This window comes from Delphinapterus leucas, chromosome 16, assembly GCF_059928025.1.
Source record: "Delphinapterus leucas isolate spDelLeu-1000000601 "Yukka" chromosome 16, BTC_Dleu_Yukka2, whole genome shotgun sequence".
Taxonomy (NCBI): domain Eukaryota; kingdom Metazoa; phylum Chordata; class Mammalia; order Artiodactyla; family Monodontidae; genus Delphinapterus; species Delphinapterus leucas.
In genome coordinates this window covers 14560010-14587992 of record NC_143144.1, presented here as the reverse complement: position 1 = coordinate 14587992, position 27983 = coordinate 14560010, and the positions used below count along the sequence as shown (strand labels likewise).

At 40.3% G+C, this 27983-nt stretch overlaps 1 protein-coding gene across 1 annotated transcript in view; it reads right to left on the bottom strand.

Annotated features, from left to right (window-relative positions):
- BICC1 (BicC family RNA binding protein 1) overlaps positions 1-27983 on the bottom strand; it is a 204313-nt gene that overhangs the window by 49863 nt on the left and 126467 nt on the right. The window contains exon 3 of the mRNA XM_022560570.3: positions 1101-1180. Coding sequence (XP_022416278.2) covers positions 1101-1180 — 80 coding nt within the window. The remainder of the gene's footprint in view (positions 1-1100; positions 1181-27983) is intronic.

Sequence of the window (27983 nt, the reverse complement as noted above, 5' to 3'; positions counted from 1 at the left end):
TAAAATTCTAAAACATAATGAATAATTACAGTCAGACTGGAATCCATGTATTTAATTTGGGAAAATGCAGTGCTATAAAATTATAAAGACTGAGATGAAATGTTTTCTCATTCATAAAATTGATATTGAAATTCTTCAGTCCTTAAAAAGTAAAATTAAGAAGTCAAATACGACAAGATGTTAAAAATATCAATAGGTTTACATTTTCTGAATTCTTAAATTTTAGACTTATATCCATTAAATACTTTGGATTTTAAACTTAGTTCTTCTTTTAGTTTATCCTCTAAAAAGAGAAAAAAAGATATCCTTTTTTGGATGTCCTAAAATATTTAATAATTATAAGGTGAATATTTCTTAAAAATTAAACAAACAACAACAAAAAGGAACAGGAAAGGAAATAAAGAGGAAGAGATCAGAAACCATTTCAGTGAAATACCAGGTGGCAAAACATAGCGGTTAAGAGCCAGACAGCCTGGATTTGAATCCCACCTCCCCACTTTTCAGCTATTGGATCCTGTGCAAATTCCCTAATATCTCTGTGCTGATGGTTATAAGGATTAAACCAATTAATATTTGTAAAGGGTGTAGCTAAGTGCCTGGCATATAGTAAGTGATTTTGATGTGTTTGTTAAAATAAATTCTCACAAATGAGTATACATTTTTACATATTTTAATTTCTCTATTGTCTCTCTCTACATATACTTGTAGAGAGACAGAGTGTACAAGACAAATTGTGAAACTTCATGCCATCACACACACAGAGCTATACAGAAGATTATTCTGGTTTTCTACTGATATCATAAACGTAAATATGCTAATTCTTGCAATCTTTATTACTTGTCCTATACTAATCCGGGTCAATATTTTTTAATATATATCTATATGGGGGGGAGAGAATATTATTCAATTACCCAGCATGAGAGAACCTATTCAAATTTTAAACAGAACTTTAATCCACTGTAGAATCACACATGCTTATTTCAAAACCCACCATTACTTTCTCCTGGTTTTTCTTCTCCAAATGGTTCTTTCACAACAGCATGAAGTAGCCCTTGCAGAGACAAGGTTCTGACATCTGAGTGTCCTTAACATTCACTTACTTTTGTGTCTAAGACAGACATGATCATTTCCTTGGCTTCCTTAACATCTTCTTTCTTTCCAGAAACCTTAATATGAGGATCTATAAGAAATCAAAAACAAAGGACTCATATGAAACTCCCAGGCTCTGTTTTAAAACTGCTGTTACACTATAAGAAAAGAGATTACATAATAAATTTAATATTTGATTCATTCTAGGTGTGTTGTCACTGTAATAAAAACAGGAATATGGAAAATACCCAAACCGTGCATTTATCGATGCTTTTTTTCCTTCTGAACACTGGCTGACCTATTTAAATTTAATTGCAAAATATCATGTAATTATTATTATTATTATTATTTTTTGCAGTACGCGGGCCTCTCACCGTTGTGGCCTCTCCCGTTGCGGAGCACAGGCTCCGGACGCACAGGCTCAGCGTCCATGGCTCACGGGCCCAGCCGCTCCGCGGCATATGGGATCTTCCCGGACCGGGGCACGAACCCGTGTCCCCTGCATCGGCAGGCAGACTCTCAACCACTGTGCCACCAGGGAAGCCCCATATAATTATTTTTAAACGAGTAAAGAATCTATAAATTCAGTTTATTAATTCATCTCTTGCTACATTCCAGGCCCTGTTCTAAGGCTTGAAATGCAAGGACTCATTTACTCTACACCACAGTTTTGTGAGGTTGTTTACAGAGGAAACTAAGGCACAGAGCAGTTTAGTAACTTGCCCCTAACTTGCCCCAGAAAACCATTCAGGACTTGTTTACTGTAATCCAATGTCTTCCAACTCTGGATTCATACTTTAAACCATGTGACAATTTAGAAGATATTCTTACCAATCAAGGTTAATAGAAAAAACACCTTCATCTTCATTCAGGAATATTGAATATTTATTCAGAATTAGTACTACCTGACTAAATGTCTGCTATGTCTATTGCTTATTAGTGCCAGGGAATGTTGCACAGGAAAGCACTCATTCGTTCAGCAAATATTTTCTGAACCTCTACTATGTACCAGGCACTATTCCAGGGGCTGGGGGATATGTTAGTGACAGAAAAAGACCCTTGTCTGCATGAAGCTTACAGTCTTGTGCAGGGAGGCAAAAATCAATCAAATAAATAAATGACCTAGTATATTAGAAGGTAAATATTATGACAAAAAGGAAAAGGAGAACAAGACGAAGGATCGAGAAGACCAGCTGTGGACGGGGCAGGGGCGTCAGGCCACACTGAGAAAGGAAGGCTTAAAGGGCGGGAGGCAGCTGGCCAAGTTCTGATCTTCCAGGAGGAGACATCGGAGCCAACGCCTGCGTGGGGACGTGCCTCTCGGGTTCTCTCTTGAATCAGGTTTTCAAGTCTCCCCAACTATCTGAGTGTTTTATTACCCCACAGGTCAGCCTGACAGAGACCAAGACCATCCTGGGGGGTAAGCTGAACGTTCTATGCGATTAGCTTTAGTGAGAAAGCTGAGTAACAGAGAATGCATCATCATCTCCACCACCATCGTTAATAACGCCAAGCTTACTGACTGCTTACAACATACTGCCTCCTCTGCTAAGCACACTTCATAGACTCAGGTCAACGACAGAGTCAGCCAGTGTTTGCTGAGCACCTTTCACAATTAGCAAGCAGTTCTGCCTGAGTCCTTCTAAACCAGGACAAACTAGGATAAGAAAGTAAACTGACCTGGTGTAGATTTTATCGAACTACACGTGCATCCTCATATTGTGATTTAACCTACCCATCTCTACCTCACAGTCATCAAGGCCATGACTCATAAGATGTGACTGAAAGACAGAGGGAGGGAGAGAGACAGAGAAAGGGATGAAGGATGGGAAGAGGGAGCAAACCATTTTCTAAAGCTCCCCGTTCTTAGGACAGGATGGGGCAATCCTCGTCAACAAGAGTGCGCGTGGAGCCTCAGAGTTCGGGAACGTCTGGCCTCCTGGGGAGGCCTCCCAGCATCAGGGCCTAATCGGAGATGGTGCCCTCACCTCCGGCCCCCGGCCTCTCCCCAGACTGTGTCTCCTGGTGGCTGCTCCTGCCTCAGGCACTTTTCCTTAGTCTGTTCTTTAATCCCTCTTCTGACAGTTGCCCTGTCAAAGGGATGTTGTGAAGATCAAAGACCTTAATGCTGGTTAAAACTTTCTAAAGTGTTTAAGTATCAGGTATTACTGAGGCGAGGGGCTAAATAAACGTAGGGCAAAATGGCTGTCCAACCACCACAAGCTGGGAGAGCCTCCGCGCTATTGCTGCATGATGTGGCGTCCGCTCGCTCCTTCAGGCGTCCTAACAGGGACCGCCTTTTCTGTGCAAGACTCTCGCCAACTTTAGCATACTTAAGTAACCAAACATTCTCTTTAATAATTCTTATTATATCCATCATGGCTCCTAGAGGCAATATTTACATAAAGAGCTGTCTACATTCAAAATTTTGGTCTCAACTCTCTTGAACTTTGAATTACTGTAGGCTCTGACATTAATGTCTACCAAATATGCTCACTGCTGCAGTAGGAGATTAGAGCTTGGTGCTGCTGTAGTCCAGACTCACATGTCTGTTCATCAGACTCACTTGTAGCACTTACTAAAATATAGGTTCCTGGGTCTCCAGGACCCGGCAATCAGCATTTTGTTGTTTTCCCAAGTGATTCCTAAATCAAGAATAGGACACAGCAGATCAAGCCACATAAAACGTGTAACTGTAATCTCTTACGTATCAGCCAAGTATATATAACATAAAATGCTTCTATAGGAAAAAAATGTATTTTCTCACAAAATAAATTAACACTATGTATTGAGTGGTATGATAATCTGAAAACCTGTTACTTTACAGGCTGGATAATCACATTAAAATTCCTATGCATCTGTAGAGAGACAGGACACCTCAGATCCAATTTAAGAAGGAATTTGATTTTCCACCATCTCTGCATCAAAGGAACAATAAACAAAATAAAAAGCAAAAGACTCAATTAAAATAGATGTATACATTTTATTTCAAGGTGAAACAGCACCATCTAGTGGCCAAAAATATAAACTATCGATGGACACAAAAGAGAGACACAGTAGTCACCAACAGCATCAGACTGTCTCCAGGACCCAAACCAGCACTCATTTGGAAAACGGTGCTTTAAATAATCAAGTCTCGTAAGTACAGAGCAAAACATGACAAAATTCCGGTTTAGATTGCTGAAGTAGCCTGTAGTATTGTAGTTTTCATTCCCTCTTTGCTCTTGCTTAAAAGGTATCTACAGGATGTGAGTGGGCTCTTCTTCCAGGTTGAACTTAATGCGCTCATCTCAAATCCTGAAATACTCTTCTCTGCTTTCAGTAAGTGCTACAGTTTACCCTTCAAGCTTGTCCATGTAGCACCACAAGGGACTAAGGTTTCATTCAGACCCATTCTGGAAATACTTGATGGAGAGATGAAAAATCAAAGTATGAACTATATTAATAAACATAAAAACAAGGAAAAGAACTGTTAGAAGATGGTGGAGAAACAGGAAATAAGTATGCAGTCTCCTCCTCCCCAAAACTAATTGCTTTGAAGGACAACTCTGATTTGGGCATGAAAGTTTTAAGACATTGCTCTAAAAATAATATTGACTGCTGTTGAATCAACCCTCAAGCTCTCTGAACACAGGAATTGTCTTAACTGGTTTTGTAACTTCCACAGTTCAAAATAAGTAGTAGATACTCAGTAAACTGTTGTGGAATAGATTGACGGCGCCCCTATTTTTGGAGATGGCAAAATACAGAGAGAGGAGATCCAAATCTGTGGAAAGAGCTAAACCTCACAACCAAGGTGACCATATGTCCTGCACTTCCCAAAATATTCCCAATAGTTTTAATTTCAAATATTTGAACACCTTAATCTTCATTCAGGAATATTGAATATTTATTCAGAATTAGTACTACCTGACTAAATGTCTGCTATGTCTATTGCTTATTAGTGCCAGGGAATGTTGCACAGGAAAGCATTCACTCATTCAGCAAGTATTTTCTGAACCTCTACTATGTACCAGGCACTATGTACCAGGCACTCAAAGATTTCAGTACCTCTATAAAAATACAGAGAACTGTCAGATATTCATCCAGATTTTGGGTTTTTAGATTCCTGTCCCATCAACATGCTCTCATCTCTCTGGTGTCATCCTATCTTCATAGGATCACCAGACAGTGATCCAACCTTCAATAAGTAATATGAAGCTGTACAGACATGGGTATGATATGGGTATTTTATATGTGTACCCTGCAAAAGAGCTAAACCTTTGGGCGAAAAGATTTTTTTATGACTCCATGTGGAAATTCATAAGGACTTGGTAAGGCAACAAATGTTTTCATAAGAACATGCTAAAAACCGTATTGTCAGAAAGATAAATATTTCAAAGAGTTGGGATGTTTATATGAGCTTAAATTATGGTTTTAAAAGATTATCTCTTCAAACTCTGGTTTCTCCTCTTCTGGTTTTCTATCCTTGGAAACATTCCCATTCCTGGAAGCATTAGTGAATATTTTATTGTCTTTGCCTTCTCTCCTCAAGATTAAATATCCTTTCCATTTCATTCCTATCCCACAGCAAAAATCTATAGAGAATACTCATGTTAGTCATTTCATTGTATTTATTATGCTACAGAAAGTAAGATACTACTGACACATGATGAATTTAAGCCATCAATGTTTCACCAATGATCTATTTGTAACTACTTTCCTGCCTCAGAAAAATTCAAAGCAATGCTTCCATTCTCAGCATGCTCTCTTGGAGAGAGAAAATAATAGAAAATCCCTTGTTTGACTAAACTCACTCCTCCCACCCTCAACACCCCAAAATAAAAGACATCATATTAAAATTGGTTTTTTTGTTTATGGGGAAAAGTTCCGTATCATGGCCTAAAATCAGGATGGCTTTTGGTACATTTATGCATATAAACAAAAGTGTCAAACTGGCCTTAAATCCATAAGAAGAGACCACTGGACAGAATTCACTTTCTCCTGGCTTGGAACTCTTTTCACTTTTATTTCATGTTCTTCCTAAAGAGTCTTAGCCTTTAAACCTGTCTAACCAAGGACACTGGCTGGGGCCAGGTCTGTCAACACTGTTAGGAGTAGTCAGTGTTGACAGGCAGAGAATTTCAACTTCCTCCGAAATTCCCTCCAACCACTGGGACTATATCCTCCGCTGGCAAGTAGTATGGCCAAATGTTTTATGTAAGGAAGACTCTGGCTTTAGAGTAGGAATTCTGTCGAACAGCCAATATACATCGTCTCGGAAAAATCCCCACACATCTCAAGGGCACTGGCTGACTTGGATCACATAGGGAGATGGTAGGAAAAGAGAGCAGATACCACAGAGAAGGGATTAAGTTTCAATATCTTCTACCTAGGCTACAGATTACCTTCATGTTGTGGGGAGAATACGTGGATTCTACTTCCATGATGCTAAGTTCTGAATTCCGATTCAGCATAAACAAGCTTTGTTACCTTGGAAAGATCACTGAATCTCTGGAGTATACCTTCTTCCAAAAAAAAAAAAAAAAATGAGGGAGTTTGATCAGATCATTTTTACAGTCTTATAAATCTGAATTTCTTTGGTGTAAAGCAGTACTATCGGGTTCTTAACTAAAACTAACCTCATAAACAGGTGTATTTTCCCATTTTTTTTGGTATCTCATGAAGTGGCTCACACCAAAGACACCACCGTCTAAAATGTTTCCAAGAACCTGAAGATGCAGGGAGCCACAAAAATGTGTCTGAAATTGCAACCTGCTTCTAAGTGGAGGAAGATGAGCTTCACAGACGGCAGCTCAGGCTTTCCTTTTGTTCGGTGCACCCTAGGAATGTGGAATTGTGTATCAAAGCAGGTGAAATTCAGTGCTCACCCCACTGCCACCTTCTGCAGAAGGTGCTTGTAGGCATATAAGAAAGGCAGTGACGACCACAGAGGGAGATGGGATTCTACCTCAAACCCTACTGAGCCATGTCACCATTCAAAGTTAGACACCATCCAATACGTCTGCTATTTTGATCACTTTTCCTTTAGGCTGGAAAGTCGCTTTGCTGATCAGCGAAAGTGAACTAAACTTACAGTCAACTGGCCACAGCCCTTATTTTTCTGTGAAATTAAAGAGTTTCCCTCTAACTTCTTGAGAAACAGGCTTTCCTTTTTAGACAAAAATGTGATACGGGTCAAATAACATAGCAATATCACTTTTTCTGAAGTAAAGATATATATTTTATCAAGAGATAGGGAAAACCTGAACTGACTCATTAAACCTGACTGGAAATGACTTTAAAAGAACGAAACAGAGTAACAGGAAATCAATGCACTTTAAGCTTATTTTGTAGCCAGTAATACAGACTCCAGATTATTTCAAGGAATGCTCCTTTGACAATAAGAATTCCAATAAACTGAGTTAGAATAAAAATAAAAGAGCAAGGAGTATATTTGGACAGGGGGTGGAAAAGCCCAAGCTCTAAGTACTTAAGGCAAAATGTTGGTGAACAGCCATAACAGTCAAATATTATAACTGGGCATAAGAGGAACAAACCCGCCTGTTGCAGGCATTCCCTAAACCAACTATGCTGCTTTAGGATATGGCGTAAGCTCATCCTTATTTACCTTGTTTTAAAACAAACAATTAATCTCTTTACTACTCAACTAGAAGAGGGATGGACAGTGAGACATGAAAAAGCAAATGTATTTTAAATTAAAAAACCTAGTTTTCACAAGAAAAAAATATTTCCACTGGTACCCACCATCAGTTTATATACCATGATGCCCCTAGACAACTTCCTATCAAAATTCCATTTGGAAGAATGAAACAATACTCAACAGAGAAAGTGCATTCTGGACTTTACAGTGGCATGAATGACACAAGCAAATCAAAAGACAAGAACGTATGGCAAGTTCCTCAAGACACTTTTCAGTTCAACTATTTGGCGATGATTGGAATGAAGTGCCCTCACCACTGTGGTAATGAGCACTTCAAGCAAGTTCTTGCTGAACACAAGGAAGGGTGTGTTCACATACCAAGATGGACCATATGGACTCTTTATCAAGTTGGTAGGAAAGAGCTATCAGCCTGAGAAGATCCAAAGCTAGCTAGAAGATATACAAGAGCTTTTGCGGATGAAATACCAGCATTTCCAACAAAATCAGCAATAAAAGAATTCAAAATACAACAATAATGCTGTTATAATTGTTCTCTACTGATGTTTCAACTTTAGGAGTAAATAAGGCATAAGAGAGGAAGGAAGTATACCAGGCACCTCTTTCTTTTCTGTTAAGATTTCTGTTATGTGCTTTATCAAAGCTATTTATTTAATCAGAAAGAGAGTTTTAGGAGCTCAGTAAAAACGCAGAAATAATCTCAGAGAAAACTAACGAAATGCAAACAAAGTATAAAGCAAGCTCGAAGCATAAGAGATGAGAAAATCAAGGACAGATGTATTTGAGGAGTCTGAGCACTGGGAAAGGGTTACTGACCTTGTTTTATCAACCAGCTTATCTTACGCAGTGTAACCGGAACTGCACGCGTAACTGCAGAGTTGCTGTTCAGGTAGAGCGAGGGAGAAAAAATCCAAAGCACGAGAGAAATCTCACTTTGGAATATGGAGGGTAAAAAAAGAAAGTTAAAAACACAAAGCCTAACTCAATTAGTTTCCTGAAGCCTTTGGCATCCGAGCTCTATACTTCAGAAGTAAGTAAGAGGACTCTGAGAAGACAGAGGAAAGGAAACTAAGTGCCAGGAAGAGATCTGGAATCGTGTGAAGTGTTGGTACATAACAGGTCTACAGCACGCATGAGCAGTTCTAGGTTACTCCCAGATAGAACGTTCACATCTGTATGGACAACTCTTCTGACAGCAGGAACAAAGCCCAAGCCGCAGGGCATGACCAAAGCAATCATGCAAGGACCCGGGAGGAGGAAGGGGCATGTAAAAGAGAGCTGGACTGAATACCGGCCCTCTGGAGTGCAACTCGAGTTCCAGTCCGATACTCAGTGGTCCATTTGATAGAAGAGGGAGCACTGAAGTGGAGACGCAGGCTTGTGCCAGGATAAAGCATCCCCAGGAAACTGCATTGAGATAAAAGCAAGTTATGCAAGAATTTCTCAGAGCCAGAAGTGACTAATCTTCATTCTCTCTCCAAGGAATACTGATGATCACAGTGTACATGGCAGGTCCCAGCGGTACTGCCTGTGGTCTAAAACCCAAAACTCTGTAATCTGTGGCCAGGGCAGACTGTTCCATCTTACAACAGCTGGGACCATTCGTGCAGTCTTAACACATAGCTGCTAGTTGCAGTCACAGAAAAGTAACCATGCATTGAGGAGTTCACACACAGTACATGAGGGAAGTCCCGGTAAATGAAGATGTGACCCTGTCACACCACATACATCGTCTCTTTGTTTTACTTCTGGCCTACTGAGAGGAGAAATTTAAAAAACAGAAACTGTCTTATGAAGATATTTGAGGCACAATTAAGGGTTTACATTAAAAAACAGCAAAACTCTTAGGAGTTCAGTTCTAAAAATAACTTACCAGCTTGAGGGTGGCATTAAAATTCTCCACCTTTCTCATCTGTGTTGTAAGATCTAGTGAGGAAGTTTCACAGAATGCACTGAAGAGCAGTTAATTAAGGGTTCATACAACTCTGGGGGTTAAAGACTGCTTCAATCTTGTTCATGATCTCGAGAAAGTAATTCTCACAAAAACTGAAAGTACCTAATATTTGGTAAATAAGCTTGAAAGAAAATTATCTGGAAAATGCCTATCTACCAATCCCTTCTTCTTCTTCCCACCTTCTACAGACAAGCTGAACAGCTGATTGTTCATAGTTTTTTATGCACACACATTGAAACAACAGTCATACCCCTGTCTCCAACTCAGGATCATTCTGTATAGTGCTTGTTTTTCTCATACTTTTTGGGTAACTGTTTCTCAAGTAAGTAGGAACCAAGGGTCTTAATCTCTCAGTCCTAAGAGATTTCTATCTTCCGGGGGGGGAAATATAATTTCAATTATCAAATAACTTTAAAATGGTCCTTTATTATTCTTAATAAAAATATCTAAACTTACCTTGAGGCCCAACAATTTCTAAATCAGGATTCACTAAACATTTATCCAAAGGTAATACTCCTGCTTAAATATCTTAATTAATGAAAAAGTTGAAAGTTCAGTATCTTAAAACTGGCTTGCATTTTGAGAGCAAGAATGTAGGGCCTTCTCCCCCAAAATCACAGAAGATAAACATCATCTGATAAGGGTGACCAATATGTCCTATTTTTTCTAACAAGAAATTTGATCTTCTTAATTTGTTTCCATACAAAGAGGTCCTCTAGAGCAAGGGGGAAAAAACAAATAAAAACAACACTAATTGTCCCACAGGAAAATGGGCAAAAGATGTGGATAAATAATTTAATAGAAAAATAGCCAATAAATGTATGAACATGAATAAAATTCAACCTTACTAAATAATATTTATAAAATTGGGAAAGATTTTTGAAATTTTAAGTCTAATAAGGATTTAGTTAGACAAACTAACATATTTTTGATGGAAATAAAAATTGATGCAAAATGCCTGGAGAGCAATTTGGAAATGCTAGGGGAAACACTGATTGAAACCGCCCACCCTGGCCAGGCACCACAGTAACCACTTGCATGAGTTATCTTAAAACAGGATGTCCTGGTATAGGAGACTCCAGTCCATATGTCCTACCAAGCTCCCAGAATCCTTCTCACTGGAATCCCTCTTGGCTGAGTGATGCGTGCACCACCAGGAAGGACCCTGAATCAGAATGATTGGCCAGAGACAACCTGGAAACTAATCCCATCACCATGAAACCCGAGACTGCGAACCACATGACAGAGCAGTCCTCCTGGGTTCCCTTACCCTCCTGCTCTCTACCCGGGCGCCCCTTCCCAATAAAGTCTCTTGCTTTGTCAACACATGTGTCTCCTCGGACCATTCATTTCCGAGTGTTAAACAAGAGCTCACTCTTGGGCCCTGGAAGGGGTCCCCCTTCCTGCAACAGAAATATTAACAAAGACTCATAATACCATAATTTCATGTTTTAAGATACACATGTATTCAGTGGAATAAAAAGGAAAACCACCAAATTGATAGCGATTACTTCTAAGTAACAGGGTCACCAGTAATTTTTATTTCATTTTATGCTTCAAACTTTTCTGTATTTTCTTCCATGAAGAAGTATACATTTATAATGTGGAAAAATACTCATACCTTAAAAGGTTATCTGTATCAGTAAATCTGAAATCTATTTGCTCCAATTAGATCCTTATACTTTATAACAAAATGTATTTAAGTCAGAGCCCCCTGTTTTCCAAGCACAACGTTTCAAAAGAATTCTCTTAAAAACTGAGACCTTTAAAAATGTTAATGATAACAACAAAGTGCTTTCTCAATTAGAAAAGTTCCTTCTTTCTCCTTTACAATTCTGCGACAGGCTTCTTGCCAGGCATTTTCTGAACTTTACCTCTTTTTTTGTTGTTGTGCCATTACCCTTAATATTTTATCAGCGTACTTTGGCTCTGAACACAGACTTCCCCCGTGAAACTGAAGCAAGAATATGATGAGAGGGTTGACTGCAGTTGAAAGACACAGCTGGAACAGCATCCAGATAGTCGGGCGAAGCCCATATGTTTATGGCCACCACTAACAACACATGAAATTCCTTCAAACAATTATGGCCACATCTCTCTTTTTCTTCAGCAATTGTTTCCAAAATAAATGGAAACAAGCAATCCTGGTAGTGGGAGTATAGTGCTCTTTCTTGAAAGAATTCTCCCATGTCCTCCACCAAGCGAGGACACATCATTCTCAGGGGTGATTAAACCACCCATTAATATAACTAAATAATAACCTCAAAGGACAGTGTCCTCCAGACAAAGAGCTTCACCAGCATGGCAGCAACAATTTGTCTTCTCAGGAGAGAAGTCAAAGAGTTGGAAATGGGACGTGGATATGCTCCACTTGCCCCGCCCGGGCCTGCGCTCTGTCTCTCCTCCCCACTGCTTCACGCCTGGGACCCTGACCCAGCACCTGTGGCAGTCGCTGCCTGGCTCCATGGCCAGGGCCGCGCTGAGCAGTCTCTCGTCATGGTCCCCTTCTCACGGGGCTCCTGCCCTACTCGGTCCTCCCCTTGCCCCTTCAGCCCCTGGGCACTCATGGCTTCCAGCTGTTGCCAGTTTCTGTGCCTTGACACCTAACCCTTGACTCTGTCTACTCTAAGTAGCTCCTTCATTCAAGTTCATTTAAAGCATCTGGAGTTCATTCTGTTTCCCCTCAGATAGAACTGATAGAACACCTGCCCCACCAAGTCCTGGGGTGGTGGAGAACCCCGCTTTCAGTACCTGGGCTGCCTCTTTCTCCACAAAAGCACTAACTTTTAGTGGGTGGGCTCCGTGCCTTACGTAGGTTAAAAGCCATATTCCTTCGATCTTCGCAGACATTGTTTTGAAAAGACTGACTTCTGATTGTTCAACCCAAGTCAATTTTACAACTACAGTAGAACCGTAATACAGTTTTCTCTTTATTTTCTTTTTCTTTCCTCTTCCCTCTCTCTCCCCACCCTACCCCCATTTCTGTCTCTGTCTCTGTCTCTCTCTCTCTCCCTGCCCACCGGCTCTGCCAATGCATTTTCACCACATGGTCATGTTTACTCTGGTACATTACTGGAAGTATCTTGGCACCTTGTGATGTTCCTTGATAAATGTGCTGTAATGTTTATCAGACCTTTGAGAAATATGTGTGGATTCAGAAGCACTTAAAACTTTCTTTAGTATTTCCTTGGCTTCTATACAACTTTTACCTCTAAAGGCATTTGTTTGCATGTTCCTCCACCAAAACCACTGTTTTAAATACATACATGCATCTGTTTTTGTGCCAACTTCAAATCTACGGAAGTGGGATTTCTGTAAACCACAGCCTCATTCTAAAGTCGGAGTTTCTTATTAGGGAGGGGAGGTCGATGGCTTACCCTTGTGGAGCCTGTGAACCTACCTGGAATTGCATTCAAAGAATGTGTACATATGCTTTGGTAAAATTTTAGAATACAGTTTCAGGAATATTTAACACATGAATGCTAACCAATAAGTTGACACCAAATTTGTGTTCAGCATTACTTTCTTTCAGTTATCGTAAGAGACACAGGAGAAAATAGTAACAAAGAATGGAAGGTCTGTGAAAGAAGACACAACTGAATCAAGTTCTCTTTAAAAATCCTATATATTTTATTAGAGTAAAAATCCTTTTATCATTCTGCTACAGAAATAGATCTTCACTCAACAGATGACATGAAATCTTATTTCAGAAGAACTCCTAGAATTCTATCAAAGAACTTCAGACCTGGAATGGAACAGACTTCTAGCCTTCCTTCCTGTCCTTCATCAGGGTTCACTGAGGGTCCCCACTGGGCCGGGCACATCTTACAGAGTCCAGTTGCAGTGGAGATGACACCAAAGTCCGAGCTGTGTAGGTGACCACAGATTCTAAAACTTCCTACTCCCAGGATGCTTTCTCTGTAGAACACGCCTCCCAAACTGTCATCAAGACTGCCACATTTTTAGTGACAGAAAGTGTACTTTCTCACACAGCAGAAGTTAGCGGTTAAAATAATTCTCTTCAAATCACCTTTCTCATCACAAACCTCCAATAATTCTCCAACCTTACAGAATTAAAAGCATGGACTGTTGGCTGTACTCTCCAAAGCCCTCGTGATTGGGACCACACCCAGCCGTTTCTCTTTCACTTCCCTTCTTTCCCTGTATATAACCTGCACTACAGCCCAGCCTGAACACTCACCATTACACCAGCATGTCCTACAACCTCCCATCTCCACGCCTCTGTGCCTGAAGCCATCAGACACTGCACTGTTCCTCCTTTCAGCTCCACCTGGCCAATCTGCACCACCTAAGGTCAACCCAAATTTCACTTTTCATCAGGTCCCTCCAGCACGAAGTATACATATCACCGTTGATCCCCGAAGAGCCCTGTCACAGGCTCCGCTATCATCCACACACCTACCATTCTCGTGAAGTCTGCAGGCTCCTTGATCTGATGGGACACACTGTGTCCCCTTTTTATATCCTCTGCAGAACATACTGGTCACTGCATCTTAGAATACAGGTGTTAGATGACTCTGGATTTCACTGGAGTGACCGGGATCTGCTTCCCGATCTCTCTTAAGCACTTACCCCTCCTCCTCTACACCGCACAGCCCACTCCCCTTGGATCACCCAGCACAGCCCTCCAGACTTTGGCACAGATTTTGGGGCAGTCGCCCCTGCTTGTTCAGCTAGGAACTGACTTTAAGAGAAGAAACTTTAATTTTCTGAATCCTCAATCTCTGGAACGAAGGAGGTGTCCCACACACACAGTTGTGAGGAGGAAATGATAGTAAGTGGGACAGCATAACAGATTCAGGTCTGTAGAACCTTTCCATCCCTCCGTTAAAGCTGACAGCATTGGCTTTTGTAACAGCACCAAGGACACATCACGGCTGGCGCAGTGACTTTAAGCAACCAAAACCCCAGAGCCTTCTCACATCCACTGGGATGAGCTCTGCATTTCCCTTGCCCGGACTGGGCCAACAAGTGCAAACAACTTCTCTTCTTTTTCACTCTGGTTTTAATATAAACTATATTAAAATGTCTCCGATTTGCTTTATTATGTTAGCATTTGTCTTTCAATGGGAAACTTCTATTGGATTGTTAGCATCACCCCGAGAACGAGAGAAGATAAACAACAATGTGATAAGCTCTTATACCTGGCTTTTTAGAAAAACTTTTACATGCGATGCGACACTTGATCTGTTTGTTTTCCCTCACTTTTAAGGAGTATTAGGAATGTACGGCATAGCAGCATGGTAACTCCCTAGTGAGGACAGATGCTCTCCACAGCTTGTGAGAGAATAACACTTGAAAAGAGAAAGGCAAGAATTAAAATGAGATGTATTCACTTTGCCATCACTTCACTGTTCCTCTCAAAAAAAAAAAAAGGCAAACTATCAGCTTAGATCGTTATGGCCACAAGAGAAATTCTAAAACCTGGAAATCAATGACAGCAAACTTAGCAGAAACTCATCACATCTCTACAAGTTATATTTTTCACAGCAGAGTCTCTCAATGATACTTATAAATTAGAAAATACAGCAAAGGAGTTTGAAGCTAGACTTCTGAACGTTAAACTAGGTCATATCTGCTAAATATTATAAATGATTCCTCAGGAAATTTTAGAAATTTTCATTTTGCAACTGTAATTAAAAACTTAACCACTAGTTTAGACGGCTTGGAAAGAACATATAAGAAAGACACGGAAACATGAAAGTTTTTGCAAGTCCTATTTCCAAAATTCTCCCATGTTCATACTAATCAGTACGAAAGTCTCCAATCCACACCACTTTATTTAATGTTTCCTATTTTACTGCCCACTTTTAGGAGTTTAGGTGACAAATCTTAAATATCCTCTCAGCTTCCCAGCTACTAAAATATAAACCATGGCATATTGTTACTGAAGTAAAATATATGATGAAGGTAAAACCTCAAAACAAAAAGCCACCAATATTCACAAAAATATTTTCCAAAGACAAATAACAATTACTGAATTCTCAAGTTCAGAACTGTTCACATATATACAGTTGGGCCAACAGTACTTCAGAGAATACTTGTTAGAAGACAAAGACAAATAAGAAATTAAAAATCAAAGGAAATATGTGGCATGGTACTTATATGCCTAACGGTATAAAACCCTTCCCTAATGAAATATGAGCAGGAAAGGGGGGATTACTTTGAAAATTATGAGATTTTATTGTTGAAGAAGATATCTTATTAGCACCTTCAGTTGATAACTCTGAGATGATCCAAATTTTATTATGATTTACATAACAAACAATATTATGTGCTACCGACCTGCAACATTTCCCTGCACCAACACTCAATTACTCTCCCTACTCCATTTCAAGGGGAGCAATGAAGTTTAAAAATACACACATGGGGTCATTCTTCTACTGTATAGTTCCAGCAAGTTCCAGCTGTCCTGCCAGCCAGTGCCCCTGCCACCCCGCTCTACTCCCACCCCACTGCCCGACATCCAAGACTAGATTTGGCCTTAATCTGGTTCCCAGATTGGTCTCCTAGGAACACAGTGCAACATGGACCACCTCTGCAACTACCAGACACTAAACAGCAATGTAACTGGAGAGCAGTCCTACTGTCCAGCCAGAAATGACCAAGATTTTCAAACCAGCAGGAGGCAGCTTTGGGGAGTGGGGCTGTGAGGCTGACTCATAACTGAGCCAAAAGGGAATACTTCCATGCTGCATCCAGCAACACACACACTCTAATGTTACTGTGGACTGGAAAGATTTCATGTGCCCTGTGGACTAACTTTATCGTGTTCCTGGAAAAGGCATGGGAGTTGGATTGGCTGGCAGCTTTCAACGGACCTACTCTTCTCTGTAACATCTGCTTCCGCTGATTAAACTTTAACGGAGCTTTTTTCTCTTGATAGAGTTCAAGAGGAGACATGGAACAGGCACCAGCTTTTCTGACATAAGTATTAATAAGTACAGAAGCATTAGAAGTACCCTTTCAGAGCAGGAGAAAAGTCTTTTCCCCTCTGACTCGTTATCTTAGAATCCAAGATTTTAGTTGGAGAAAGGTTAGATTGCTTCATTTGTGCTCTGGCCTATCCAGAACTGCCGCTTAGGTAAGTTTTCCAATCTTAGAGAGCAAGGGGATTCTCATGGCCTTGACAAAGAACATGTTTCAGGATTCCCACTGGGAGTTTATTACATGCAACCTCATTCATGTGGCTGTCACTCATTCACAATATCAAAGTTTTGAGCTAGGCTGGGCTTTACTTTGGGAATGAAGAAGGTGTGTAATAAGTAAATGAATGTAAATAAAAATGTGTGGGCAAGTGAAATGCTTTTCACACACCAGCAGATCCTTTAGAAGCCAAATTTACACTTTTTAAACCATATAATACCTATAAAAACATAACAGCGAATCACTGAACTGGTCTCCTCAAGAACATTAGGTCATAATTTGATAATGCAATCCAGAAGGAAAGAAAGCTTTCTTCTAATAATAGCTTTTGGATTCAAATTTTCCCCTAGATAGCACAGATAGCCCATTGATTATTCTAGATCAGCAAGGATTTACTGAAATGTCTGTTCTCACATAATCTGTTGATGATTCCCAGACAGGCTAATGAACTTGCCCAGTTTTATTCCATTTTCGTTTCCTCAGGGTCCCTGAATTTCAGTTCAGTGATTTTATATTTTTATCTCCATCAAACAAGGATTAAAGAAAATTAAAGGCATAAAATTTAAAACCAACTCGTTTTCCTATTTTAGGAAGAAAGTGGAAAACACCCTACCTGGAACCAAAAAAAATGGGAATCACGGATCAATTTCAAGGCTTTATGTTTCTCTTCCCTGAGTCTGGAGTGGGTTTTATGCTTACTCAGATCTTTTTGCCCTTCTGCTATATCAGCACATACACATGTATCACCTTCTTCACTTTCTGTATGCTTTTACTGCCTTAAGCATTTCTTTTGCTTTTTCATCCACAAGCGAATTACAAGTCCCTTCCAAGTTAATGGCTCTCTCTGCCAATAAGGTGTCCAGAAAAGGATACAGCATTCCAAGTACAGATTTTCCCCACAGTCACATAAACTAGATCTTTTCCACATCTGCTGATCACGTCTAAAGTCTCTGGGTAAGTAAGCTAAATTCTTATGGATCCTTGATGGAACTGTGTTTCTGGTAATCTGTGGTCACTTCCAGCTCTCTTTGTTTGATCATTTATCTAATAACATTCAAAAGCTTAAGGTGGGCAAATGGTTATTATCAAAGTAAAATCGGTAAGAGTCCTGGTTGTACTGATGTGAACTCTGTTTCCTCACTCATAAAATGGCTTTGATAAATTGCCTATTTCCTAATACATGCTTAGTAAACATTAGTATGTGTTACTACGCCTGCACCCCCAAACATCACTAAACTTACAGCAGTTTTATGACTGAGTCTTCGCTTGATATTCCTCCTCAGCCTCTTATCCTGCCTTCTCTGCCTCTGCTCCCAGGGTATCCCCTTTGGCAACTGTCTGTGTCTTTTGCCTGGATAATCCATCTCCTCACACAGCTTTAACTTCTCCCAACACCCTGACGCTTTCCAGTTCTGGTTTCCCAGCTTTGGCCTCTCTACAGTTCCAGCCACCCAGTAAACAACTTCTCACTCTTCAATTTCAACATGGCAGGTCCAAAATGTATTATTACTATCCTCTCTCCTTTTGGAAGAAATGGGGATCTCAGCTTAGGAAGGAACATGCTTGTGCAAAAAGCCATTCAAAGATTAACAGATCACCAGCATGTGATCCTGTCCTACTTGACAAGGTCTGTGCTCAGAACTAAGTTCCTCCTGGTTCTCTCCCATGTGAGTAATTCCTCTTCAGCAGTACCAGCCAGTGTGGCACTGTCCACTATTAGGAATCATCATGCTTATTTTTTGCTTTGAATAATTCCAAAATTTATGAGCTTCATTTATATCTGAAAACGTTTCCTTTCTTCACCTAAACCAGATTTAACTTGTCCTTTGGGGATGCTGTCATAGGGAAAGCTCAGGACTATACAGTCACAGTTTTAAAATCACCTTTAAAAGTTGACCAACTTGGGCTTCCCTGGTGGCACAGTGGTTGAGAGTCCGTCTGCCAATGCAGGGGACACGGGTTCGTGCCCCGGTCCGGGAAGATCCCACATGCCGCGGAGCGGCTGGGCCCGTGAGCCATGGCCGCTGAGCCTGCGCGTCTGGAGCCTGTGCCCCACCATGGGAGAGGCCACAGCAGTGAGAGGCCCGCGTACCGCGAAAAAAAAAAAAACAAAAAACGTTGACCAAGTCATGCTACCAGCTACAGTGGCTGGTATTAGGTACCAACATTGAAAAAAAAAGATTAAATATATGTTAGGCAATAATTTTCCCAAGACCTCCAATATTTTTACACTAACTATCCTGTCTTTTCAGGGTTTATTCATTATTGGATAACTATTACTTTTATCCTTGGTAGAGGTGGTCATGATTGTGCAAGTCTGAAGATCTGACAGAACTACATCTGGGTATTAGGAGGGAAATCATGTCATGTTAACAACTCAATACTCAATGGATTCCTCTATCTTTCCTCATTCAAAAAAGTATTGATGAACGATCACAGGGGGCTTCCCCGGTGGCACAGTGGTTAAGAATCCGCCTGCCAACGCAGGGGACACGGGTTCGAGCCCTGGTCCGGAAAGATCCCACATACCGCGGAGCAACTAAGCCCGTGAGCCACAACTACTGAGCCTGTGCTCTAGAACCCACGAGCCACAGCTACTGAGCCCACGCGCCTAGAGCCCATGCTCCATAACAAAGAGAAGCCACCGCAATGAGAAGCCCGCGCACCGCAACGAAGAGTAGCCCCTGCTCGCCGCAACTACAGAAAGCGCACGCGCAGCAACAAAGACCCAACGCAGCCAAAAAATTTTTAAAAATTAAAAAGATCACAGGGCATTGAAACAACAAACATAATAGAGCTGGCTTCATTTCACATTTAGAACCTATGAAATTCTGATAGACTTTTTATTCTGCTGAGTCTGACCAATACATGGGGATGTGCTGTGGCAATGAAGAATATGCTGAATTGATCCTTTGTTTATAAGGATGAAATCACTCAAATACTGCAATATACTTGTAGGGGCTAATCTAGAAAGAGATTAATGCTCTGTTTTCTAAAGTTCCAAAGTACACTTGCAAGTTTGGCCAATGCCTTTTGACTTCCATCTCACAATAAAAACTCAGGTCAACTGCCATGTAAAGAAAATTTTGAAAAGCGAATGTACAGAAGCTTAATGCCACGTACACCTCCTGGCACAAATGGCCCGTCACGACAATCAATCCACTCATTTAGCCAGACAGGCTGGACCTTACCTGCAGCGGCTGACCACAGACCCCAGAGTCTGTAAAAAAGAATGCCAGCCACTTAATAACCTATCCCTCTTTCTTTTACCATATGATGTGGAAGCAAAAGAAAACAAAGTGGACTACATTTTGGGCCAGATACCACAATATAAATATATCATGTAAAACGTTATGGATCTTGATTTTGGCACTTCCACTGTATACTTTAGACATTTTTTGCTGTATTCAGCAAAACTGACAAGTGCATTCTCCAATATTTCACAGACATTCCCATCAAGCCTGGCTGCAAGTCAGATCTCAATGTCTGACCAGATTTCCTCACTTCGGTGGCACCTCTTATAGTCTCTTGTTCTCTTCAAGTTTCCATGATTTTTGCTTTCCTATGTTTGTACATTCTTCAGCTTTCACTTACTTGGCCTTGAATTTGATCAGCTCTGAGAGTCTCCTGGCCACAAAGTTCTCTTAGAGCGAGGAGGAACTGGCCCATCCCAGCTTGGGGACACAGCACGTACAGGCTCTTTCTGACATAAATCAACAAAAAAAGACACGTGGGGAAACCAGTGTCGTGAGGGAAAGCAGTGCCAACTTAAAAGCAAACACTTGAAAAAGAGTTTGGTTTCCAACTGAATCCTGGACTCACACCTACAAAAAGTTGACTTCTACCACTGGACCTATTTTCATCCGACTGTAGGCTCCCAATTCTTTCCTGATGGAAACATTTCCTAAGAGATTTTTTCCAGTCATTATGGAAATGGCTGCTTTTATCAGTGGCTGACATGAACTTCAAAACCCATGAGTTCTTGAAGTGTGTTGATGAAAAGGATTATACAGGCACTTACTCCAGATTCCTGGAAGATGAGGATGTGCTCCCAGGAATCAGTCCCACGCCAACGCTTGCTCTGGAGTCTCCAGAAGAGTAGCCCAGCCACCTCCTTCAGTTAGTACTTTTTTTCTAAGACAGACTTAAGGAATCAATAGCCTGAACCATTTGTTAATCATCTACTCTCGACAACCCTTACCCACAGGAGCACAATGCCTTTTATAATATTTAAGCACACAAACACTTCTAAATTTTTCTAAGTGATTTTATCAAAATAAATAGACAGATGGAACTAATTAACACACAAGGGAAATCACAATAAATCATCTTTAAAACTCTGTATTCGGGCTTCCGTGGTGGCGCTGTGGTTAAGGATCCGCCTGCCAATGCAGGGGACACGGGTTCAAGCCCTGGTCCAGGAGGATCCCACATGCTGCAGAGCAACTAAGCCCATACGCCACAACTACTGAGCCTGCGCTCTAGAGCCCGAGAGCCATAACTACTGAGCCCACGTGCCACAACTACTGAAGTCCACGCGCCTGGAGCCCATGCTCCACAACCAGAGAAGCCACCACAATGAGAAGCCCGCGCACCGCAACGAAGAGTAGCCCCCGCTCGCCGCAACTAGAGAAAAGCCTGTGCACAGCAACAAAGACCCAAAGCAGCCCCCAAAATTAATTAATTAATTTAATTAAATAATAAATTTATTTTAAAAACTCTATATTGATGGGTTTCTCTGCCAGTTCCTTCCAATGGAAACTGATTTAGGCCCCAGGGAGCTTAAAGTCCTTCACTGGCTCATTTTTTAGTGTTTATCTCACGTAGATTTTAAACTTTGTCAGTGTCTCCACCTCTAGGATTTGTGCATCTCCTCTTGTAATTACAAAGGAAACAACTTTCTTTCCAGCCCCACCTATAGAGAGTTAGCAACTTCCATCTGTGTCTCGACATCATCTAGTTTCACACAAACTCATCATTCTGTTCATAAATTCTTAGCATCTTACCTTACAAAATCTTAAATCATACCCCTGAAGAATGAACTTGACATCTTTTATAACATAGAATGAAGAAGTCTTTTTGTCTGTAAAGGAATTAAAATAACCTTTGACCTTTCAGGAAAAAACCTAAGGAAGGCTGCGTGTTACTTCTCAGCAAGTTCCTCTGGTTCCAACAAATGTTCATTTATGTCGATCATAACTAATGTAAGGAAATGATAAACAAAACAGATTACCAGAGTCTCCAGTGGAAAACTACGCATGGTTTAGAGCTCATCTTTCCAGGTTCTCTGATGCTAGCCTTTCACTGCCTTTGAACTATTTATAACTCCTTAAATTTTATATAACTAAGAGCAAAGCAAAATAAGTGTTGTCTACAGACATGCAAATAAATTCTGTCCCATGGTGATTCAATTAACAATAAGTGTTGTCTACAGACATGCAAATAAATTCTGTCCCATGGTGATTCAATTAACTTCATTTCTCCTTCCCATTAGAAAAAGCCAGCATCAGATAACATTTATAAATTCATGACATTCCTTTATTCCATATAAATTTGTGCTTCTCCTGTGAGAGGTTGTAACATCTGTCTGGTTCTCTCACTAATAATTGGATAAATAAAATCTCTAACACGTGTTCAATTTATATCTGTGTGAGAGTCAGGATTTTCCATTTGGCGGTAAAATTATCCTTGAACTCTAAAACAAGTAATTCCCAAGGCCATTAATAAAAACAACTTAAATCCCATTAAAATAGATTCTGAAAAGCATTTTTTTGCAACAGAAATTTCTCTGCGTTCAATTTTACTTTAAATAAATGTATTTAAAGACTTAGAAAATGTATTCTATGGTGTTTGGTGGTGATGTATTTACGGTGATGAGATTTCACCTGGAATGTACATGTGAGCTTCTCTGTGGAAGGTAACATAATATATGAGTTCTACAATTTAACAAGAAGCAAAACTATTAGGTACAGACACACCACGGAACTGGAAAATAGTGGAAACTGTCACTTGGGGACTCACCAATCTGCTGCGAGAATGTAACCTACAGTAATTTAACACCCTTGATGGAATAAGGGTTCCTTGAGAAAACCAATCCCGTTCTCACACCTGGCAACAACCAGGCTTCTTTTAGCATCATTAGCTCTTCCCACAATATATGAATTCACAGTGGACTTACGATCAAAACCAGAAACAGAGCTAAGAATGTGTTTGCTTAAAACGTGCTGATGAAAAACAGCTAGCATTATGTCATGTTTCAAATGACCACAATTCCCTCAAAAAGGAACAATTTTTCTCACTCCTTTGCCCTTCTTCTTAGTATAATTTTATTTTTAGTTTCCATAAAACAGAGGGCCAACACTGAGTTTCTTTCACACTACAGAAAAAGAGGAAACAGAAAGTACTGTCTTAACAATAAAAGAACAATTTAGCAGTTTTCATTCTTTCCCTACTGTGATTTGTAACTGGGTGAAGAATGTTCTATGGCACTATACCAATATATATGGTGAATACCCAAAGCTGTTCATACCAATTAATCCTTTCCATGTACCAGCAAAAGGGCTGAAAATGCCTACTTCCCAGATATTTAGCCTGATGTTTTTCCTCTAGAAAATTTCACAAAGGTTTCAGATTTTACAGATATCTTGTTCATATTGAAAATATTTACAGTTCTATTTTAATGCCCGAAGCTATTGTCCTTGGAATCTAAGTCGGGCTTTCAGTAAGTGGCCAGCTTTTATTTTAAAAAAATCCCACTGGAACAAATGCTAAGTTTTAATTTCAGTTTCTTTTCTCTGATCACACTTTACAGAACTTAATAGTTTTTATTCCCAAGAGCAACAGAAATTTTCAACAAGTAAGAAGTAACAGAAGCTAGTCCCATTTGTCTCATTATCTTGGACCTACAGATAGTGAGAAGAAATACTTCTGATGCTTGACAGCTTTTGGTAATGATCTAAAGGGTTGAAATGGAATTATTATTTAGTCCAATAGTTTGGTTATTAGAAGTAAACTTGCCTTTGCCAGATGAGGGACAGGAAGGAATAATGGGCTGGCTTTCTGTCACAGCTCTCAAAGGGGAGGGGGAAAAGAAGTAAATGAACCATGTGCCAGGAACTGCTTTGTTACTGAGTGTCATACTCATGATAGCAATATAATTGCCTCTACCAGGATCTGCCACAAATTCCATTTTTTATTCAGTAGAATTCATAGAATTTGGCAAGAGAAACGATCCAGCAACATTTAGGTACCTACTGTGAGGGCCCCTACATAGTCTAATATCTAATATGCGGCCCATGCTCAACACACAACTGGGGACTACAAACTTTGGAACAGGTAACATTCTATAAGTGTTTTTCTGGACTCGTACAAAATATGCAATATATTTTGCCAGTCAAAAAAGAATTTTTTTTTTACATGATAGCTCTGGTCCCAGTTAAAAAAAAACCTGGATATATAATTTTTTAAGACAGTAGAGAAAACATATTGCAAATGCATGTCAGGACATTTTGTCTTCTAGCGAATGGCGTTGGAAACCAAGCACCATTCATAAGGTTCTCTCCTGGGGTTGTTTCTGACACAGGGAGTGCAGCTTCTCAGTGTTGCCAACTTCCAAGAACTTCAAACCTTTTGCTGTGCCAGCAAAAAGAAAAGCCTTTGATGTGAGAGCCAGTTGCTCACAGCTGATCTGAGTTGGAGGTTTCAGGCTTAAGGACAGACTACATCGGTATTTATGGCACCTCGGTTCTAGCAAACTTTACCCATGAGCAACCTAAATCAACAAATAATCTTAGACGAAAGTCTTATACTGGTCCCTGTCCTGCCATCTCCTTTCTTCCTCAGAATACCTGGGAAAGACTGACCTGAATGGGGTTCCAGCCTCTCTGATAGGGCGAGAAGTGACTTAGGTGTGTGGAGTTAAGAAAAGGCCTGTTGTCATCAAAAAATCTACAAACAATAAATGCTGGAGAGGGTGTGGAGAAAAGGGAACCCTCTTGCACTGTTGACGGGAATGTAAATTGGTACAGCCACTATGGAGAACAGTATGGAACAGTATCCTTAAAAAACTAAAAATAGAACTACCATACGACCCAGCAATACCACTACTGGGCATATACCCAGAGAAAACCATAATTCAAAAAGAGTCATGTACCACGATGTTCACTGCAGTGCTATTTACAAGAGCCAGGACATGGAAGCAACCTAAGTGTCCATCATCAGATGAATGGATAAAGAAGATGTGGCACATATATACAATGGAATATTACTCAGCCATAAAAAGAAATGAAATTGAGCTATTTGTAGTGAGGTGGATGGACCTAGAGTCTGTCATACAAAGTGAAGTAAGTCAGAAAGAGAAAAATAAATATTATATATGGAATCTAAAAAAAAAAAGGTTCTCATGAACCTAGGAGCGGGACAGGAATAAAAATGCAGACGTAGAGAAGGGACTTGAGGACACGGGGAGGGTTCCCAGGGTAAGCTGGGATGAAGTAAGAGAGGGGCATGGACATATATACACTACCAAATGTAAAATAGATAGCTAGTGGGAAGCAGCCACATGGCACACGGAGATCAGCTCTGTGCTTTGTGACCACCTAGAGGGGTGGGATAGGGAGGGTGGGAGGGAGATGCAAGAGGGAGGAGATATGGGAATATATTTATACATATAGCTGATTCACCTTGTTATACAGCAGAAACCAACACAATACTGTAAAGCAATTATACCCCAATAAAGATGTTTAAAAAAAAAAGGCCTGTACCCTTCCTGCCCCTCTCTGTGCACGAGACCTCTTGAAGCAACTGAAACCTAAGTCAGAAATCCTGAATATTCATCCTCCGAAACAAAACATCCATTTATTAATCATAAGCTACACTCCTGGCAATGGACGCTCTGATATTTATTTTTGTATCTTTCAAGCATAAATCAAGGCCTACACAGAGGCACTTTAATATTTGTTGTACTTTTCACCACTCACATCTCAATTAGGCGTGCATTTTCCAACAGAAACACAGAAATGCAATAGTCGGGCAATGAATTGGTAAAGCCAAATACTCTTCCTACAGATAACGTGCTATGATTTCAAAGCACTTACTGAAATCTATATTTCACAACTGAGAAATGTACACACTCATAAGCAAATATAAATCCACAGACCACAATATTCAGGTAGTATAACATCCAACGTGGAGGCTAATTTCACACCAGGGCCAGAGAATTGACATTATTTTATATGTACCCCTTGTATAGTCTAAAGTGAGGTATCTAATTATACATGTGAATTATGTTCAGCAGTGTGTATTTTAATTACATATGGTTATTTCAATGCAAAATAAGTTTTCTTAGCACAGCAATTAAGAAATTAAAGCACCAAGAAGATAAATTGCAATTTTTAATGTGAGCACCTATGAAAATTCTTTGCAAATACCATACAAGCATTCCTCACTATCAAAATCTAATAAATTCATGTTATCTGACTCTATCAGGTCCCAGAGTTTCAGACAGGTAAGTTTTGATAGCATGGTTTACACAGTACAGTACAAAAGGTAGAAAGTTTTTCTTTTCTTTGTGAGATGACGCCATTTTAGAAGGCACCTCAATGTTGCCAGAGTGTTAACACAGATATATTTGCACAAATATGATTTTGTTGATTAAATACCTGCTTTTCTTCACAAAGGAATTAACTGCTAACTTAATATGTGACTAGAGGTATTACGGAAAACATTCTGGCAAAAACACTAGTAGGCGCTAAAGAGTCCTGATAAGAACCTCTGTGGAAAGAGGTGTGGTCATATGGAAAACGTCTGGGGTAGAACGAGGGCAAGAGAAAAAAGCAAACCAACAGGGCCCTGCTAGAAAGAGAACCAGAGGTTAACTCAGGAAACTAGTCCCAAATATAAGAATAGCTTAAAATCAACAAAATGTTAATGAAAAACCTATGGGAGGTAGAGGCCAGAGACTCCAAATATTACCATGTCCCCCTCTTCTAACCCCACACACAATCTCAAAACAGCAAGTTTAATTTCACACAGGAATGCTTGTGGTTTCTAAGTAAGTAGCAACCCAGTCCACTTAGGAAAAGCAAGAAGAAGCCTTTCCAACTGGTCTTTAAGAGAGAAGAGCTACCGGTTTCCACACGATGAAAGGGAATTGAAAAAAAGGTCTCCATCTTGATGATGTCGGAACAGGCCACGGAAGAAAAAAGGAACGTTTTTTCAAAGGAAAAGATGCAAGACTTGAAGACACAAGTGAAAATGGAACAAGAAGAGGTATGACCTTGGAAGGGTGAGAAGAAGCAGAGGTATACGGAAATGTGAGGGGAAAAAATCTAGAGGGAAAACGGAAAAAAGAAAGGCGGGCAAAACCAGACAGAGGGCTCATGAGCACCAACGGGGAAAGTGAGATCATCTCACGACGAAAACGGCAGAACTGAGAGGTGACCCATTAGCACAGTGTCCACAGGCGCAGTCTCTCAGGTTGTTCGAGAGACAGGAGCGGCCGGGGCAGGGAAGCTGCCGCTGGAAACCCCAGAGTCTAATCCAGACTCAACCGCCGCTGCAAAGGTTTCCCCAAAACTCAACTGAAATTCACCTTCCAGAATGGAATTTAATACTCACACCAAAAAGGAAAAACAATTAAAAAGAAAAAAACATATCCAATCCAGGAATGTAATGGAAAAACATCCACTCAAACCTAAGGTGTTTCTTCCTTTGTCCATTCGGAATTGTGAGTTTCCACAAACTCTGTGTAATTCTTCCTGAAGACCTCAGATGGAAAATCCCCAACATGGAGGAAGTGGTGCAGAGTTGCCAGAGCCCAAGAAATAATTCCCCAAATGTACTGTAATGTGAAACCCAACCAAGAGTAAACCAAAATCACATGAAGAGTCTCAGCTATCCACCGAGCAACCAGCTTTTCTGTTTTTAACTTGACAACCCCACTGACTTTGGGACCGCAGAGGCTGAGTACAAGTTAAGTACAAATGCTCTCACCTCCGTCTTTCCTCAAGATAACCAAACGCAAAACAGTAGAGCTGGAGGTCAAAAGCGGGGTAGACACTAAAACGTGTGCCCTGGCAGTTTAGAAAAAAAAAAAAGGAATCAAACAGACCA